Source organism: Hemicordylus capensis, chromosome 9, assembly GCF_027244095.1.
Source record: "Hemicordylus capensis ecotype Gifberg chromosome 9, rHemCap1.1.pri, whole genome shotgun sequence".
NCBI lineage: Eukaryota > Metazoa > Chordata > Lepidosauria > Squamata > Cordylidae > Hemicordylus > Hemicordylus capensis.
The window spans coordinates 3,350,592-3,367,807 of record NC_069665.1 but is presented as its reverse complement, the minus strand read 5'-3'; the positions used below and the strand labels follow the sequence as shown (position 1 = coordinate 3,367,807).

At 48.7% G+C, this 17,216-nt stretch overlaps 1 protein-coding gene across 1 annotated transcript; it reads left to right on the top strand.

The window, feature by feature from the left end:
* The first annotated feature begins 579 nt into the window (after window positions 1-579).
* MLKL (mixed lineage kinase domain like pseudokinase) lies at window positions 580-16,601 on the top strand. The gene is made up of 11 exons (XM_053271362.1): window positions 580-703; window positions 5,494-5,946; window positions 6,917-7,036; window positions 9,322-9,484; window positions 10,133-10,230; window positions 10,726-10,864; window positions 11,443-11,527; window positions 13,380-13,528; window positions 13,873-13,922; window positions 15,017-15,157; window positions 15,422-16,601. Exons 2-11 carry the CDS (start codon window positions 5,496-5,498, stop codon window positions 15,466-15,468), a joined length of 1,443 nt encoding a protein of 480 aa, XP_053127337.1. The 5' UTR covers window positions 580-703; window positions 5,494-5,495; the 3' UTR covers window positions 15,469-16,601.
* Window positions 16,602-17,216: the final 615 nt, after the last annotated feature.

The following is a 17,216-nucleotide window of genomic DNA, read 5'->3' as shown; positions in this document are numbered from 1 at the left end:
TCAGGCCTCTGCTTTGGGGGTTGGGGGAGAGATCTGCCTCCAGTGCTCTGACTCCATCTCAGCACCTGGTACCCTGAAGCCTGGCGGTTGACATTAAGTCATTTTAACTTCCGTGACATGTCGAGATTTAGAGTCGCTTGTATATTATTATGTTGACTTCACCAACTAGGCTTCATGCTCGTACACACCTTGGGCCTTTCGGATCAACACTGGCCTGGGAAGGGATATGTCCAGGCATTCAACCGGTGCAGCCCCTCCATTTCCTTGCTAGAGATGCTCCTGGTCTATTTCTGCCCTATGCGGCTCTACAAGGCACAGTGGTCCCAAATGCCACTGACTATAGTAAAGGCCCAAGGCAGAAATGACTTACTTGTGAGTAAACATCCCAGCAGGAGCTTGGCCACACGGGGATGAGCACTCTATGTGCTCGTTTTGGAATATCTGCTTTAATTCCACTTCTAGCTGATTAAAGAACAGCCATGTCTCAGCACGATAAACCAACCACTCCCCGGTGGAAGTAGTCAAAGCGAAAGTTTGCAGAAAACAAAAGCGGAGCGATGAGAATTGCATATGCTTTTCGTCACCCTTTGGCAGGAAGGAGGGGCCAGCTTCTGGGAAAGGGGGATCTTCGAGAAGTTTCCTGAAGTGCTTGCAGAAAACTCTTGTTTGGACAAGAAGAGCGAAGGAGTCAGGAGCAGACCAGGTAGGTCGGGGTGGGTTCTTCTAGGGCAACCTGCCCCACTACAAGGGCTAGGATAGAAGACACAATGTGTGTGAATGCAGGCTGTGCAGCATCCACTTCCAGAGGCACTCTTACCTCTGGACTTTGGGGCTGGAGTCCAGGGCCTCCACAGCCCCTGGGGGCCCCCAAATCCTCTTTAGTCTGTCCCGGGTGGTGTGGTTGCCCAACCGAGCATGATGATGCTTAATTTGCAGGGGGCGGGGCGGGGCGGGGGCCTCCAAAGGCCTTTAGGTCCAGGCTCCAGAATTACCTAGGTGCACCTCTGTTCACTTCAAATACTCTCACCAGTTTATTATGGCGAATGAGTCTGAGGAATTGGTCTTGCTTTAGAAACCTGGGAGGTAACTGTCTTAGGATCACAGCTGAGATTTAGGAAAGCCTGGATAAGTCCATCGAGGAGGAGGTGAAGTTAGTGAAGTGGTGTGTGAAAAGGCTAAAAATAGCTCTGTGGGGTGTGCCATGTTAGCCAAAAAAGAAGAACAAGGTAGTAGCACCTCTTAGACTTAACGGGTGTTTTAATTCATGAGCTTGTGGATTATAATTACCCCCTTCTTCAGGTGTAGGGTGAAAGCGAAGACAGCCAGCAGCAGATAGCTGCTGCTGGCCCACATCCCCCTACAGTTCAAGAGAGGTGTGCCATGATTTCATACTTCCTAGGTAGCAAAGGAGAGCAATTGTTGATTTAATGTTCCCAGCTGTGGACTTTAACCCTGGATTTGCAACTATTTTAACCCCCCTGCAACTACTGCTGTGCTAGAGGGGGTTTCCAGAATTCCAGTGATCCTGCTGCAAGTGCATAGTGGCTCAGATCACTCAGCAGTTGTTACCTGTGAGTAGGCCCATTGGAAACAATGGGCCTACTTGTGTAACATTTGCTGTATGGTGGCAGGAGGAGCTCATTTGTATGCTAATACTGTTTGGGGAATTCCCATCTCCTTTCCCCACCCATGAGTTCTTTGCAGCCGCCTGCCTGCCTGCCTTGTTTGCTTTGGCTTTCTCAATTATTCAGCGTGCATCAGCAATGATGTCTCTTCAGGGGCGTAACTACGATAGGGCAAAGGGAGACAGTTGCCTGGGGGCCCACTGCTTTGGGGGGGGTGCCCAGAGGCAAGTCACATGACTGACTCCCCCAGCCGCGCACCTGCTCGGGCTTCCTTCAGTTGTATTCATCCTCTGAAATTGATGTGAGTGTTAAGATCTGGAGCTATATATATATTACTATGCTTTTATTATTATATGTTACTATGCTTTTTCTTACCACTATTCAGCCTCATTTAAGATTTCTTTACTTCATGAGCTGAGCTTCAGTGAGGGGGGGCCCATTTTAAAATCATGCCTCTGGGCCCACTCCAACCTTGCCACACCCCTGTGTCTCTTGTTCTTCTGCCTTTTCTGGCACCTGCTTGAAACAGTACATGAGAACATGAGAAACAGTACAGGAGAAATACATGAGAACCGTAGTCAATTATTGTGGACAGTCTAACATACAGGCAATTCCAAGTGCAATGGAATCAGGCACACTGCCACTGTTCCAATGATGGTAGCCATGGACACATTTTCAGGTTGACATTATATACACCCACTGGCAAGAGAAGATCTGCAGTGCAGGCCTCTTCTGATCATTCAGCGACTTATTGCTAACCATTCCCTAGGAAATGCCCAGTGTAGAAACATTAGATGGTGCAAAATTCACAAGCACAGGTTATTCGGAGACAATCTCTAGTTTCTAGTCCATCTGGACCTAGGACTGCTCGGGCCCCCGCGGCTTTTGCGAGTATCCTCGAAGAAAGAGGGAGAGAAGTCAGACAATCAATTGGCCGGGTGCTCATTAAGGAAGTGGAAACGTTAATGGGTGAAAAAGGGAAGGTCGCATTGCTCAGCTTCTAGTCTGCCTCCTGAAAAGGGGGGAAAACACAGCACAGTGAGAAGTCAGGACTGCACACGCTTCTTCCTTTCTCAGAGTTGCTACATCCTGCCTCTTACAGACAGTGGATTTCAAAACGGACTCTTCAAGGGCTCTTCTTCTTTTCCCCATGAATTGGACTCTGATTTTGCTGACTAGGACCCCACCCAGCTGGGGTGATCATTACATCCCTTTCCTTCCTGTCCTCACTAGTTGTTCTCATACCCATGGTCTTATTTTACTTTCTGACACTTGAGTCTAACCCAAAGGACGAGTTGGTCGGTGAGGTTAAAGCAGCGCGGAGCACGAAGAGGCTCTTTGTAAAATGGAGACTCTCTTGTATTTAGCGGGGCGGGGAGAGCAACTGTCCCCATACAACCCCAGCACAGCATCCTTCCTGTGGCTGTTGCTGTGTGCAGAGGCCCCAAATGGGCCGAAAACAGCCCGATCTGTCACTTGGGAGGCAGGTGGGCTCAGAGAAGGAGCTCTTGCCGCCACCTCCCTCCCCTGAGGGCCCGCACACCCGCTGGCAGCCCCTGTACCCGCTGCGCAGCAGCACTTTATTATTTATTTATTTATTTATTTATTTATTTATTTATTTATTTATTTGACTTGCCTGGTGGTTGTGGGGCAGTGGTGGGGCCCTGGGGATGCCTTCCAGAACATTTGGAGGCTCCCCCGAGGACAAGAGGCCATGGACCAAATCCCCATGATCCATGGCTCAGTGCGCCTCTGTTTGTGAGGGGGCTGAGGACGTCGGAAGGCTGCTGGCAGGGGTCACCTCACAGAACTTTAATTCCCAGGCTTCTCCCTTGCTTGGGATAATCACTGAACTTTATGCTGTTGGATTCATTAAGAGCAAGAGATAACTCAAAGAGAATCCAAATATCCTTTAGTCATATATATTTAAATTGCAGATTGTAGCTGGGTTAAAATATATACATGTTCCTTCATGCATAATTTTAGGGCCATGCACAGAACTAATTCCGTGCACACCCAGGAGGCTGGGCAGGGGTGGCTTTAAGGCGCGGGGAGGGTGTGCTTACCTCCCCTACCGCGTTTCCCCCTCCAGCGCTGCTTGACTACATGCTGGTGCAGGGTGGTTGCATACCCTCTTGCCGCCTCAGTCAGCGTAAAGCCGGAAGTGGCATACGTGTGTGTGCGTGTGCGCCGTGCATGCACACATGGGTGGTGGGTGCACAAACACGCACCATTTCCAGTTTTACGCTGAAGAAGGCGGCAAGAGGGTCTACAGCCGCCCCCCACCAGCATTTTTTAAAGCTGCTCTGGAGCGGGAAACACGGCGGGGGACGTAAGCACACCCTCCCCGTGCCTTAAAGCTACCCCTGCCCCCGCATTCAAACTGGTCCCAGCGGGGGGGTTCTGAACCTGTTCAGCGTTCCTTGAATGGAATGCCGAACCAGTTCGTGCACTTCCCCAATGCCTATTTCCATAAAATATGAACACTAAACATGAAAAGTCTAAGATAATAGACATGAGAACAATCAAATATAAAGCAGATATGTTACACTCAAATAAAAACCCTTCTATTTTCATAGAGCTATAACTACCAATGTCCAATTGCCATTTCTCAAGTGAGAGAACTTTGCCAGAAGTGACTTCTAAAACTTGAGGGTCAGTCCGGCTGTCTTGTAATGTCCCAAAGAGAAGAGAGAAAAAGTGCTTTATCCAAGTCAAAAAGGCTCTGAGCAGCTGGTCCTGCACTGTCCTTTCGTTTGAGCACCTTAGACTTTTCATTGTTAGTTTTCATAATTTATGGAAATATGCACGAGTGATATTCCTTGCTGGGGAGGCATGGTACCAGAACAGGTGTGAAGCTGGTTCAAATGGGCCGTGTAGACATTCCCAGAGGGCAGGTCAGAGATGCTCTGTGAGCCTGGTGTGATCCAGGGGCCTCTTTTACGGGGTTGTCCCATGGGGCAGGGCCCCCCAGTTAATTGCTCGGGGCCCCAAATCCATCAGCCCCCTCTTCCAAAAATGGAGGCAGCTGCACGGAGCAGGGGAGGGAGAGCTCCAGGCCTCACCCAGCTCTCTGCCGCTTCTACCTTTAGAGGTGCTGTATTATAAAGACTTTAAAAAGTGTTCTTGAAGTGCAGCATGATTGAACGTAATTATCCAAATTGGAGCTGCAGGCCCGAAACTTTTAAAAAACACTTTGGTTAGAAATATATTTCACTTAACATACTAAACAGGGCAACAAAGACATACCTTAATAAGTATACAATTAGCATTAATATTCAGTATTAAGACTTCATTAATGTTTTTCCATCCTTGAAAAAGCATTAATTCAGCATGAACTATATGGGCCCTGGGTCTCTTAAGTACCTAGAAATGCCCCTGGTAATCACAAATGGTGTGCCTGAAGTCGATGGTAAATGCCAGTCCCCTTCTGTGCACCCTCCTCCCCTTTCTAACGTAGGGGGCGGAAGGACATCTGGCCTCCTCTCTAATAGCCCAATAATCTGCTGCCTGGGGTGATTGCCTTGCCTCACCTTGCCTCATGGAAGGACCACCTCTGCAGGGTCTGCCCTGGTTGCATTTGAAGGGGAGACTAGAAGTGTGAGCCCTGTAAGAGATTCCCCTCAGGGGATGGAGCCGCTCTGGGAAGAGCAGAAGGTTCTGAGTTCCCTCCCTGGCAGCATCTCCAAGAGAGGGCCGAGAGAGACTCCTGCCTGTAAACTTGGAGAAACCGCTGCCAGTTTGTGTTGACAATACTGAGCTAGATGGACCAATGGTCTGACTCGGTATATAGCAGTTCCAACCCAAGAGGCAGCATTAACGACCCTATCAGCTCAGTCCTGCTTTGCTCATTTTTCTTCTCTTGCAGTGATGGAGATTGTGGAGAACATTCTGGCGGCCGCAAAAATCATCTACAAGCAATGCAAGCAGGTGAAGTGCTGTGGTTACCAGAGCCAACGCCTTGAGGTCCGTATCAAGGCTCTGCTGCCATCCATTGAAGCTCTTCAGGCCCAGTCCGCCAAACAGATCTCCCCCAGGTTGAAAGAGACCCTGCAGACACTGCTGGATAATCTGCATCGGGCCAAGGAGCTGCTTGTGAAGTACAGTGACCAGAACCAGCTGCAGAAGTTTGTGAAAGCCAATAATGTGGTGGAGAAGTTTGCAGAGGTGAACGAGGGCCTAAATGATGCTTTCCAGGCACTCTTGCTGCTTCTGCAAGTGGAGCAATCCACCCGGGCTCAATTTGAGAGAGACGTCCTACACAAAGAAGACCGCCACGATCAGAAAATGGACAGCACTTCCTGGGAGGAGATGCTCCAACGTACTTCTGCGTTTTATCAGTTCTCCTAGCTTTGAGACCAGTGGGGTGCAGGGGCTTAGCTAGGGGAGAGGGGTCCGTGTTTGCCCCTCTCCCTGGTGACCCCTCATAATGAGGGAGATAATGAAGAAAATAGGGAAGGGTGGATCTGGGGCCCCCTCAGGATCTGGGGGCCTGGGTTCTTTGAACTCATCCGCTCAATTATAGGCACACACCTGGTGGGGTGGGAATGGGGGGGGGGGCGTGTTTAAGAAGCAAGCCAACATGGGCTGGAAGGGGTAATGGCAGCTAGCCCACCTGTAGGGGCTCGGCTTAGGATAGGGCAGGGGTTCTCAAACATGGGTCCCCAGATGTTCCCGGACTTCAACTCCCATAATTCCCAGTCAGAATGGGCAAAGGACTGGGTATGATAGATGTTGTAGTCCCAGAACAGCTGGGAACCCAAGTTTGAGAACCCCAGAGTTAGGGCCCATGAGTGGGAGGTAAGAAACCAAGTTACATGGGTAAATAAACAAGATGAAAGATGGCCTAGATCAGTCCCCATGGGCAGATCCGAGCATAACCGAATTGGGCACGTTACGACTTTTTCGGTGCCTGTAGCCATAAGCAAATTGTCAAGTTGACATTATATATACCCACTGGCAAGAGAACATCTACTAGAAGGCCGTATTACAAAACCCTTAAATATTATAGAGTCTGAAATGTTCAAAACATGTAATGGAATCAGGATTATTGGAATTGTTTCTGATTTCGTTACTGATGTATTTTGCACATTTCAGACAGGAAATAAAGCCCCAAATGCGTTAGCCTTTTCTTGTTGGGTAGGTGCTTCAACACGTTTAAAAGGTGGATGTTTCAAGTAATAACCCAGAAGTGACAGCCTCAAAGGCTTGAGTGTGTGAATGGGCTCTCCGGCCCTCAGTATAGGGTGGATTCCCTATACAGCCCTCTCTTCCTCTTCCTTTGCCCACAGACAACAAAGAAATCAAGGATCGTGTGGATAGCATCCGTCATTCGGTCAAGAGCATAGAAAGCAAACTGGAGCAGGTTTTGACAATCAACACTGCAGAATCTTTACCAAAGAAAAAAGAAAGTAAGTGTTCCCTCCTTTGTTTGTTTGTTCCAGGGATGGTCTCCATAGTTTTAGTTCTCATCTTTCAGATATTTCAGGTAAGGCGAAGCTTACTTGCTTCTGGCCGCTCTTTAGGGCAAGGCTTCTCAGATATGGTTGGATTACAGCTCCTTCTCCGTTGCTGCCCCGAGACTTTGGAATGAGCTCCCTGGAAAGAACCTCCCCATTTCTCACAATTTTTAAAAAGTCTTTAAAGACACATCTGTTCATCCAGGCTTTTAACTGATATTGTTTTGATTGTTTTAATGTTGTTTTTAGAATATTGTTTTAGACATTTTTAAATTGTGTTTTTTAAAAAATTTCTTGTTTTATTTTTAACTAATGTTTTACCTTTGTTTTTATCGTCTTATAAACCGCCCAAAGATGTAAGTTTGGGGCGGTATAAAATATGTTAACTAACTAACTAACTAACTAATCATTCCCCAGCCATGATGGTGGTGATGAGAGCTGAAGTCCAACAACATCTGGGGTTCTAAGGGTGAGAACACCTGTTTTACGACAACATCCCCCAACCAGCTTGTCTGGCTAACTCACTCCAAAAGTGAGGAGTATAAACTTGCTGGTCTTGAAGCTGACTTGCCCATAATGCACCAGGAAGGACATAAGGGAGCGTGTTTAAGTTCCTCATCTTTTGGTGGCCAGCTCACTCCCTTATGCACAGGGAATGATGTTTCCTCCTGGTGCGTTATGGGGTGAATCAGCTCCAGGGCATTTTCCGGACTACGAGATTTGCAACGGTTAAAGTGTTGCAAAGTGCAACAGAATTAGGCAGCGGTTTGAACAGCGAGTGCAGAGGTTTTGATGCAGTTTTCTATGCAACGTGACAGGGTTTTGGCCATCCATATTGCCCACCACTGCAGCGGATTTTCCAGGCAGGAGGTGTCCATATTCTACTTGGATTGCATTCACTGCCCCCTCCTCCTCCTCCATTTCCAGCCAATAGGGTCACGGAGCGGGTGGGGAACTGCTGATGCGATGAACTCTTTCAATAAATAAATAAATCTCACTGCTTTTGTGCCAAGGTGCAACAACTTTCTCCTTTGCACAAGCAGAAGCACCGAAAACGTGGGGTGTGAGACCAATGGGATCAAAAACCAAGGACGAAAGTGGAAATTAAACGGATGGAAATACATTAGATATATTTGTAAAAAGGAAAAAAAAAATTGACTTTACATATCAGATTCCAGACACAAATGTGACCAAAACCTAGGACTGAAGGCAGAAATGAAAAACCAAGAAGTGTCAATATATTAAGAAAAATATATTGTGTGGCTTTACATATCAACAGATCCTCAATCTGCTGAATGAGCCAGCAAATCCACAGTGTGAATGTGCCAAACAAACAAACAAAACCCCTCAATGAAAAACATGAGCGATCGAAATCAACAGCCAAAAGCAGATGAGAACCGAATTGCACCATTGTGGGCTGTACCCTTGCACAAGAACTCACGCGGCAACCTTATTTCAGGAATGGGCAGAAAGGGGCTGTAAAAATCGGCAAATCCATGTGAACCGTCCAGACCACATGCATCAAACACGGGTCAAGCCTCCGTACAACGGAAAAACACAGCACTTACCTGCAACAGTTTTACAACGTTATAGGGCCAAAACCCATCAATAAAACCCGAATCAAGGCATCGGAAATATGGACAGCATCCTGGTAGCAGTGAAGCAACCTCCATGTCACAACATGAGAAATGTGGAGGGGCACTTAACGGACAGACTGGCAGTGGCTTCTCCAAGGGTGCAGGCAGGAATCTCTCTCAGCCCTCTCTTGGAGATGCTGCCAGGGAGGGAACTTGGAACCTTCTGCTCTTCCCAGAGCGGCTCCATCCCCTGAGGGGAATATCTTACAGGGCTCACACATCAAGTCTCCCATTCACATACAACCAGGGTGGACCCTGCTTAGCTAAAGGGACAAGTCATGCTTACTACCACAAGACCAGCTCTCCTCTCTATAGAGATCAGCTCTGCCTCCCTAGCCTCCTGTCTCTCTGAGCCTGGAGGTGGTCCTTCCATGATGAGGAGTGAGGCAGTTTCCTGAGGCAGCAGATGATTGAGGCACCAGTGAGTCAGGAAGATGACCCCTTGCCCCTTAAAAAAGGGAAAGAGGAGGAGGGTGGGCACAAGCAGGGTGGGTGGGTGGGTTGGTGGGGGAGCATTTGGCACCTGCCTCAGCCGCAGGAAGGTCGTCTTGAGTCACCTCGCTGCCTAACCCCCTCCCTTTCCCTCCACTTTAAAAACAGAGCAGGGGTCAAATGCAAACTGCGACATCAAGGAGATCGACAGGAAACTGCTCACCCGGGGGAAGCGCCTGATGGGCTTTGAGAGCCACCTGCTTTTCAGAGGAGAGTACAACGAATTTCCTGTGGCCATCAAAGTCTTCAACAACCCTGCAAGCACCAGCAAGTGAGTGGCTACGGCAAGCCTCCTCCGTGCAAGGGGCAAGAGACCCCATCGGAACACAGCTTACATATGCAGATGTTTGGAAGCTTGGGATTAAGTTCTGTTGCTTTGACTTGTCACTTTTGTGGGCATCCGGCTGGCTGTCAAACTAAAAAAAAGTCCTTCTGAAGGGAGGTGTCTCGCGCCTCCTCGTGGGATGTGATGGGTTGGAGGGGGGGAAATGAAACAAATAGTGGGAGAAACTATGGGAAGGAGTGCGGGAGGAGCCGACAGCTATGTGAACTGTCAATTTAACCCCCCGAAGGAAACATCTTGTGAATCTGCTGCAAAGCAGATTCGCTCTTCAGATACCCCGAGGCATAAAGCCATGTGTGAAAGGCCTCCAGGTGGTCTTGCGCAGGCTATTTAGGGGTTGCCGCTGCTGTATGAACTCAGAGGGATTCTGACATCAAGGGCCCCCCACGGTTCCCACCCACCACCCAAGAAGCTGGATGCTCACCCAGTCACTGCCCCATGGGACCTGGAGCTCCCTCAGCCCCACTCTGGGAGGCCAGCTTCCCCTACCATCTGCTGGCCTGGCAGGAGGAAAGGGTTGGGTGGAGAAGGCTCCAGCCCTAAGCCAGAGACCGACCCCTCTGCTTCCTCCTGCAGGAAGGTGAGGGAAATATTCGAGCAAGAAGTCAAAACCATGAAGACGTTTGAGTCCCCCTGTATCCTTCGTCTGTACGGCATCTGCATAGACGAGAGTGGTAAGGGCGGCATTACCCATGTCCTGAGTGTGTCAAGGGGCTGCAAACTACCTATTCCAGATTTAGCAGCAAGGCCCAAAGGCAAAGAGGGTTGGGTGGGGGGGGGGAGAGCAAGGGATGAGAGCCTATGGAAGGAGAGCCCATCTTGTGCGGGTAGCAAGCATGAATGGTCCACTTTGCTAAGCAGGGTCCACCCTGGCTTACATTTGAATGGGAGACTATGTGTGAGCACTGTAAGATGTTCCCCTTAGGGGATGGGGCCGCTCTGGGAAGAGCATTTGCATGACGAGACAGTCCCGGTTCCCTCCCTGGCACATCCAGATAGGGCTGGGAGAGGATCCTGCCTGTCACCTTGGATAACCTTGGAGAAGCTGCTGCCGGTCAGGGTGGACAATACTGAGCTGGATAGACCGAGGATCTGACTTGGCGGTAGAAGGCAGCTTCCTATGTTCCTATGGGGAAGAGCCAAAAGCCGCAGCCATTTCTTCTTTGCAGTTGGTCCGACCCCCACGTTCTCCATTGTGATGGAATACTGCGAGAAGGGCACCCTGCGGGAAGTGCTGAAACGGGAGCCACACTTGTCCTGGAAGGTCCGCATGGAAATGGCCCACCAGGCTTCCATCGGCCTGCACGGGTAAGCTGGGAGAGGGGAAGGCCCTGCAGATGCTCAAGCCTCAACAGTTGCTCTGTCCTTGCCGGAGGCTCAGTCTTGACCCTTCTCTCTCTCTTTTCTCCGCTTGTGGAAAGGCCTCGTGGTCAAAGGCTGCCCTTGTCCTCCTTGCCTGGCTGCTTGGGCTTCTTTCGGATCGTGCTAGTTGGCCAGTTTACCCTAGCACCGGCCTGCTCAACTTTGGCCCTCCTGCAGATGTTGGCCTACAACTCCCATAATCCCTGGCTATTGGCCGCTATGGGAGTTGTAGTCCAAAACAGAGATTATGGGAGTTGTAGTCCAAAAACAGCTGGGGGGGGGGTTGAGCCGGCCTGCCCTAGCAGATGGCTAGAGAGGTTTCTGTGAGAAACAGAGAGTGGAAGGTAGTGAGACTTCAGCAGTGAGGAGAGACTCACTGCTGAAGCCTGGATCTAAGGGGAGAATGCTCTTCTGGTCCCTGTTGCGGGAGGAGAGCCGCTGCCAGTCAGTGTAGACAATCCAGAACTAGCTGGACCAAGGGGCTGACTCAGTGTTCGGCAGCTTCCTGTGTTCCTATGTTCCAGGTTGCATCAGACACAGGAGAAGACTCATCTGCATGGCTGCATCAACAGTACCAAATTTCTGGTTGCTGCAGGCTACCGTGTGAAGGTACACTAATCTTTGTGTGTAACTATGGATGGGCCTTGGGGGAGAGGTACCTCTTTCCTCTTTGCTTTTCCACTTTTTTAAAAAAGTCATGACTTTAAAAGTCATTTAAAAAGTCACACTGGGAATTGTAGTTCTGTAAGGAGAACTGCAGGGTTGCTCAGCAACCCCACCTGTAGGCCTTCCAGACGGAGGTTTATTACATCATGAACCTTCGTTGTTATGGGTGATTTTGTGGGGCGTCCAAAGGATGTCCTCCACATCCTGTTAGAAGCACACCCTGTTCCTGAGAAACACCCATTTTCAAACCTCATTTATTCTGACTTGAAAATGTTGGCAGAACAACATGCAATGCGGAAAGCAGTAGAGTCTGAGGAGGAGGAGTGGCTTTCTGCCCAGGTGGTGCTGTGGACCTCTTGCAGTCCCATGGGCATGCTCACTCCTTTGGCACCTGGACACCCTTTTGCGGCTTTGTCACTTTTCTGCAGGCCATCACCTTTTGCATTTTGTGTTAAAATCAAGGCCAGTCTGATTGCTATTACAATCCTCTGCCTCACCCTGCCCATTTTTTTTTTAATTAAAGCTTGCTCTCATTCATGTTTACTCAGATGTAAGCTTCAATGCTGTTGATAGGTCTCCCCCGCCCGCAGGTCGGGGTGAGCAGAGGACAACCACGGATTTGGGGGAAAGAACAGCTGTGCAATGATTCAGATGAGGCTTTTTCTTAAAGCTGCACATCTTTGGCCCTCCTAAAGATGTTGGACTACAACTCCCATAATCCCTGCACAATGTAATAGTTCAGTGGAGTAATGCTCCAGAAATACAACAGCCTAGGTTGTTTTTAAGACCGCGAGGCCCGGGGGCAGGATGTTCATTTGAGCTCCCCCTACTCTTTCCTCTGGCTGACTTACTGAGTACTACACATGCGATGGAACACAATGTTTGCACAGCTGCCCAAGAGTGCTGTCGCACAAGTGCAAAAGTTGCACAGATGGAGTTGCACCACAGTGCAGCCATAGCAATAGCAATAGCACTTACATTTATATACCGCTTTATAGCCGGAGCTCTCTAAGCGGTTTACAATGATTTTAGCATATTGCCCCCAACATTCTGGGTACTCATTTTACCGACCTCGGAAGGATGGAAGGCTGAGTCAACCTTGAGCCCCTGGTCAGGATCGAACTTTGTAACCTTCTGGTTACAGGGCGGCAGTTTTACCACTGCGCCACCAGGGGCTCATAGCCATGTTGTAATAATGGCCTCACTGTCACACAACTCTAATGGCCAGCCATGTTGTAATAATGGCCTCACTGTCACACAACTCTATTTGCATAATATTTGCACTGGTGCAATGGTGCTTTTGTGCCATTGCACAAACATGATGTTCCACCATATGTGTGGCGGACCATAACATTCTGCCCCCCCCCCCGGCCTTTCCGGGTCTTAAAATGACCCTGAGCATTTGCATTTAAGTCAGGGGTTCCCAAGCCAGGGATTCCAGATGTTGTTGGACTTCAAATCCCACAATCCTCATCTGCAACGGTGTTGGCCATTGTGGGTGGGGATTATGGGGTTTGAAGTACAAGAGACCCAGGTTTGAGAACTTCTGACTTAACTGGAGCATTAGGGCATGGGAAATATCCTGGGGCAAAAGCAGATCCTCTTCCATGTGAGAAATGCTTACTGTGAATGTGGTTGTCTTTGCTTGGCTCGGTGGAGCATTACGTTCCTCGTGACCACCTATGGGTTCTCCACTGCCATATCCCCATGGGGGTGTTGCTGTGCTGAGCCTGGTCCTCCATCTCTTTGATCACACGGTGTTCTTAATGCTGCTTTCACTCTCCCCTGCAAACAGCTGACAGGGTTTGAACTGTCTCGAACGGAGTCTTCCATCCGAAGAAAGCCCAAGGAGACCCACAAAGAAGTTGCTGCTTCCGCCTACATCTGCCCTGAGGGCCTGGCATCCATACACCACCAATATGACCTGCCCAGTGAAATATACAGGTAACATCTGGAAAGGGTCAAATGCTGGGCATGAAGGCTGGGTTGGATGGTGCTGTTCTATCCAGCTCCTGTGTCCCCCACAATCACTTCTCCCTCTTACCTAGTTGTTGGCCCTCACACAACCAAAAACTGGGAGTGTGCACAGCTCCCAAATTTGCGTAGGGCAATTGTCCTACCAAGTTTTCGGTTGTGTGAACAGCCTCATTGACGGGACCCGAGGAACTCTGGTGATTTCCAACTCTGTGATTCTCTATTGTCTCAGCCCTTGAGTGTGGCTAATGATAAACCCCGAGTCCTAAGCGGAGACAAGTGTAGAATCCTCAGGTTTGTTTGCTTCTTTTCAGCTTTGGGATTGTGCTGTGGGAGATCGCAACTGGAAAGATCCCTTTTGAAGGTGAGGTGCTGATGTGGGCAGGGTCCCACTCCTTCCATCACAGGAAAGACCAGCAGCATGTTCTGTAGTCTAGGGCAGCAACTGGGTTTAAACTTCCCTCGTGCCACTGGAAGATGAAGTGAAATGGAGGGATGTCCTCCTTGACAATGGGGCAGACTGCTCTATGTGAGAATGCTTAGTTGTGCCCCGATTGTGACCCCTTCTAATTGAGCAAAGAGGTACCGTTCAAAGTGGCGATTCTCTTATATTTAGCAAAGGGAGAGCTACTGGTCCTCCTCTCCAGCGCCAGGAGAGTATCCCTCCAGTGGTGGTGGTTGGTGTCTACCTTATGTTTATTTTTAGATTGCAATAGGGAATTTTTTGAGACAGGGAAGCATCTTATTTGTTCTATGTAAACTGCTTTTGTTGAAAAGTGGTATATAGGTGGTGGTGGTGGTGTACACCTCTAGCAGATGTTATCTCAGCCACATTGCAAAATATAAACACATTCAGATGCTTTCCAAGGTGGTGGCCCTCCAGTGAGGGAATATGTTGGAGTGGTGAGGGTGTGCATGCGCACATATATGTTGCGTAACTGCTTCTCTGCCTCTTACTTTTCCACTGCATTTTCATCCACACACACAAACTCAGTTGCCTTTTCGCCTATGGAGTTCCAGATACATGTTTGCAAGGGGAAAAACACATATAGAAGTTGGGATCATGGGGGTGAGGTGGGGGGTTGGGTTGGCAGGGTGCCCAGAAAAGCAGCTGGCAGGGCATCCGCTGAGCAGACTCTTACAACTGCTGCTTCTCCCCTGAAAATGGCTTCCTTCTGAAACTCCTTTTTTGCTAAGGTTGTTACTGTTGCATGCATTTGCAGTTTAGACCTTAGGAGGCCCCAAAGCTGGGGTTCTCAAACTTGGGTCCCCAGATATTGTTGGACTCAACTCCCACAATCCCTAGCCACAATGGCAAGTTGAAGTCCAGCAACATCTGGGGATCCAGGTTTTGAGAACCCCTGGCTTAAAGAATAGGGAGCAAGACTAGTCAAATGCCAAGGGAGGAGGTCACGTGAAGCAATTCTCAGGCCCACACCTCTGTGCTTTCTGCCTTAGGCTGCACTGCACAGGAGATCCAGGAGAAGGTTTGCGAGCAACGCTACCAGGAACCGCTGGGGAAAGATTGCCCTGATGCCCTGCAGGATATCATCAACCAATGTCGGAATTATGATCCTTCCATGCGCCCATCCTCTAAAGGTACTACAAGTAGTGGCAGTATGAAGAGGGAGAGGGATGGAGTGGGGGCACAGAGCATTTATACTAGATTCCTGAAACAGAAACGGGGGAGCAGTTGAGGGATTGAGTCACCCTTGGCTACAAGCCTGTCCTCCAGTAGGCCCTTGAGTCTTTTTTCAATGCCACTGTGACTAAGAGGGATCCAGACCAACGTACGCCCCATTTTCTTGCACAAGCAAAATTAGTAGTTTTGGTCTGAAAATCAACTTTCCTTTTGTTTTGCAGATATTGTGAGCAACTTGCGGGCTGCCACTTCCACTACAACTGCCTGATAGATGAGAAGAAAGCGTGGAAGTCCTTGTGGAAAACAGCAACTCCTTCTCATCAAAAATCAGACTGTTTATTATTATTATTATTATTTTATCTTATACGGCTGCGGCCACCCTCCCGAAAGACTCAACTGAGTTAGAGATGGGGCGAGGAAGGCTTTGGGGGAGTGGGGGGTTTCAGGTTGCCCCGCTTCCTTCTATCTGATGTCAGATGGGGGGGGCATGGCTTGGGGCTCTGGGGCGTGTGTGCACTTTGCACGTGCGATGGAGGACCCCTGCCTTTGTCCGCTGACCACTGGGAACCTCACTACGCCCCTGACACTCTCACAAGCCTTTTGTGGAGACTAGCACTGAAGCAGCCACCAAGGACCCTAGGTGATGGGGTGGGGGTTGGTTTGTGCTAGGCAAAGCAAACACCCCCCCCAGCTCTTCCGTTATATGACACCCATTTTCTCCCATTGTCAAAAGGGAATATGAATTCTTTATTGCCATGCCATATTTAGAGCTTGTATTTTTATGAATATTGTAAAAGTTGGAGCAGTGCAATTATTAAAGGGCCAAAGCAATATTCATTTATTTGCATGTGTATGCAAAAATGAATTGCAATCCGAAGCAAGACCACAATAGAATTATTTTTTACTTGAACTTTTTACTGTGGTGGGAGACTCATGAATGCCCCCTGCCAAGTAGGCTGGATTCCTGGCGTGGCACTATTTCGTAGAACCAAAAGCGAGTCCCATCTTCAGGCAACTGAGTTGCCAGTCTATCAAATCTCTAATCCTTAGTCGCATTCCCACAGAGGTGTTATCTTGGGAAACCAAGGTGTGTCAATAATAAACCAGCTAGATATCTTAGTATAATAACTATTCCCAAGTATCGCAAAGCTCTAACACTCGCTCATCTCAATGCACTTCAAATGGCTGTACTAGAAGAGAGGTACAATAAAAGACCTTATGCCGAGAGATTTTGCCTTTGTATCACCAGTGGGAGTCTAGAAACAACAGCACACATGCTGCTATATTGTAATGTTTATAGGGACATTTGAGATTATTATGTTACCCCCATAAAAGAATTGCCATGAAAATGTTGATGAAATTTCTTTAAATATTGTCAAGTTTTGTTCTATAGTTGGAAAGGTCTGCCGGAAGCTGGTATCAGTTTAATGTATAGTTTTAGTGGTGGGGTTACTGTTAGTTAAATCTTTGAGTTATGGATTTAAAGTGATCATCTTTTTGGGGATTTTGTGTAATTCCGATCAAATGGTTGAAACAAGCCATTCATTCATTCTCTAAGCGAGGGCTTCACAACTCAAATGCCCTGGGGGGCCAAAACCATCCACTACTCGCCATGCAGGGGCTGAGGTCAATTTTTAGCACATTATTTCATTAAAATTAAAACTTGTGAATCTATTCCCCCTGTCAATGGACCCATAGTTTCAACCAAGGATAGTGGCCAGAGAACAGGTCCTGTCCCTGCTCAATCAGTGGGGCCCCTAGAGAGCATGCCAGCCCCAAGCAAATGCCAAGTCCTCTCCTCTCCCTAAACTGCTTTTGCTTTCAGGCTGCAATGCTAGGCATGCTTACAGGGGAGTAAGCCTCACTGGGCACAGAATGGAGCATATTTCTGAGAAAGCAGGCCCAGGATGGTGCTATAAGGCAGCTCCCGTGTTGCTGAAGGATACCTGGGCGCCAGTAAAATATTGCGAGGGCCGAATCCAGTCCCTGGGCTTTTTTTTGCGCAGGCCTGCTCTA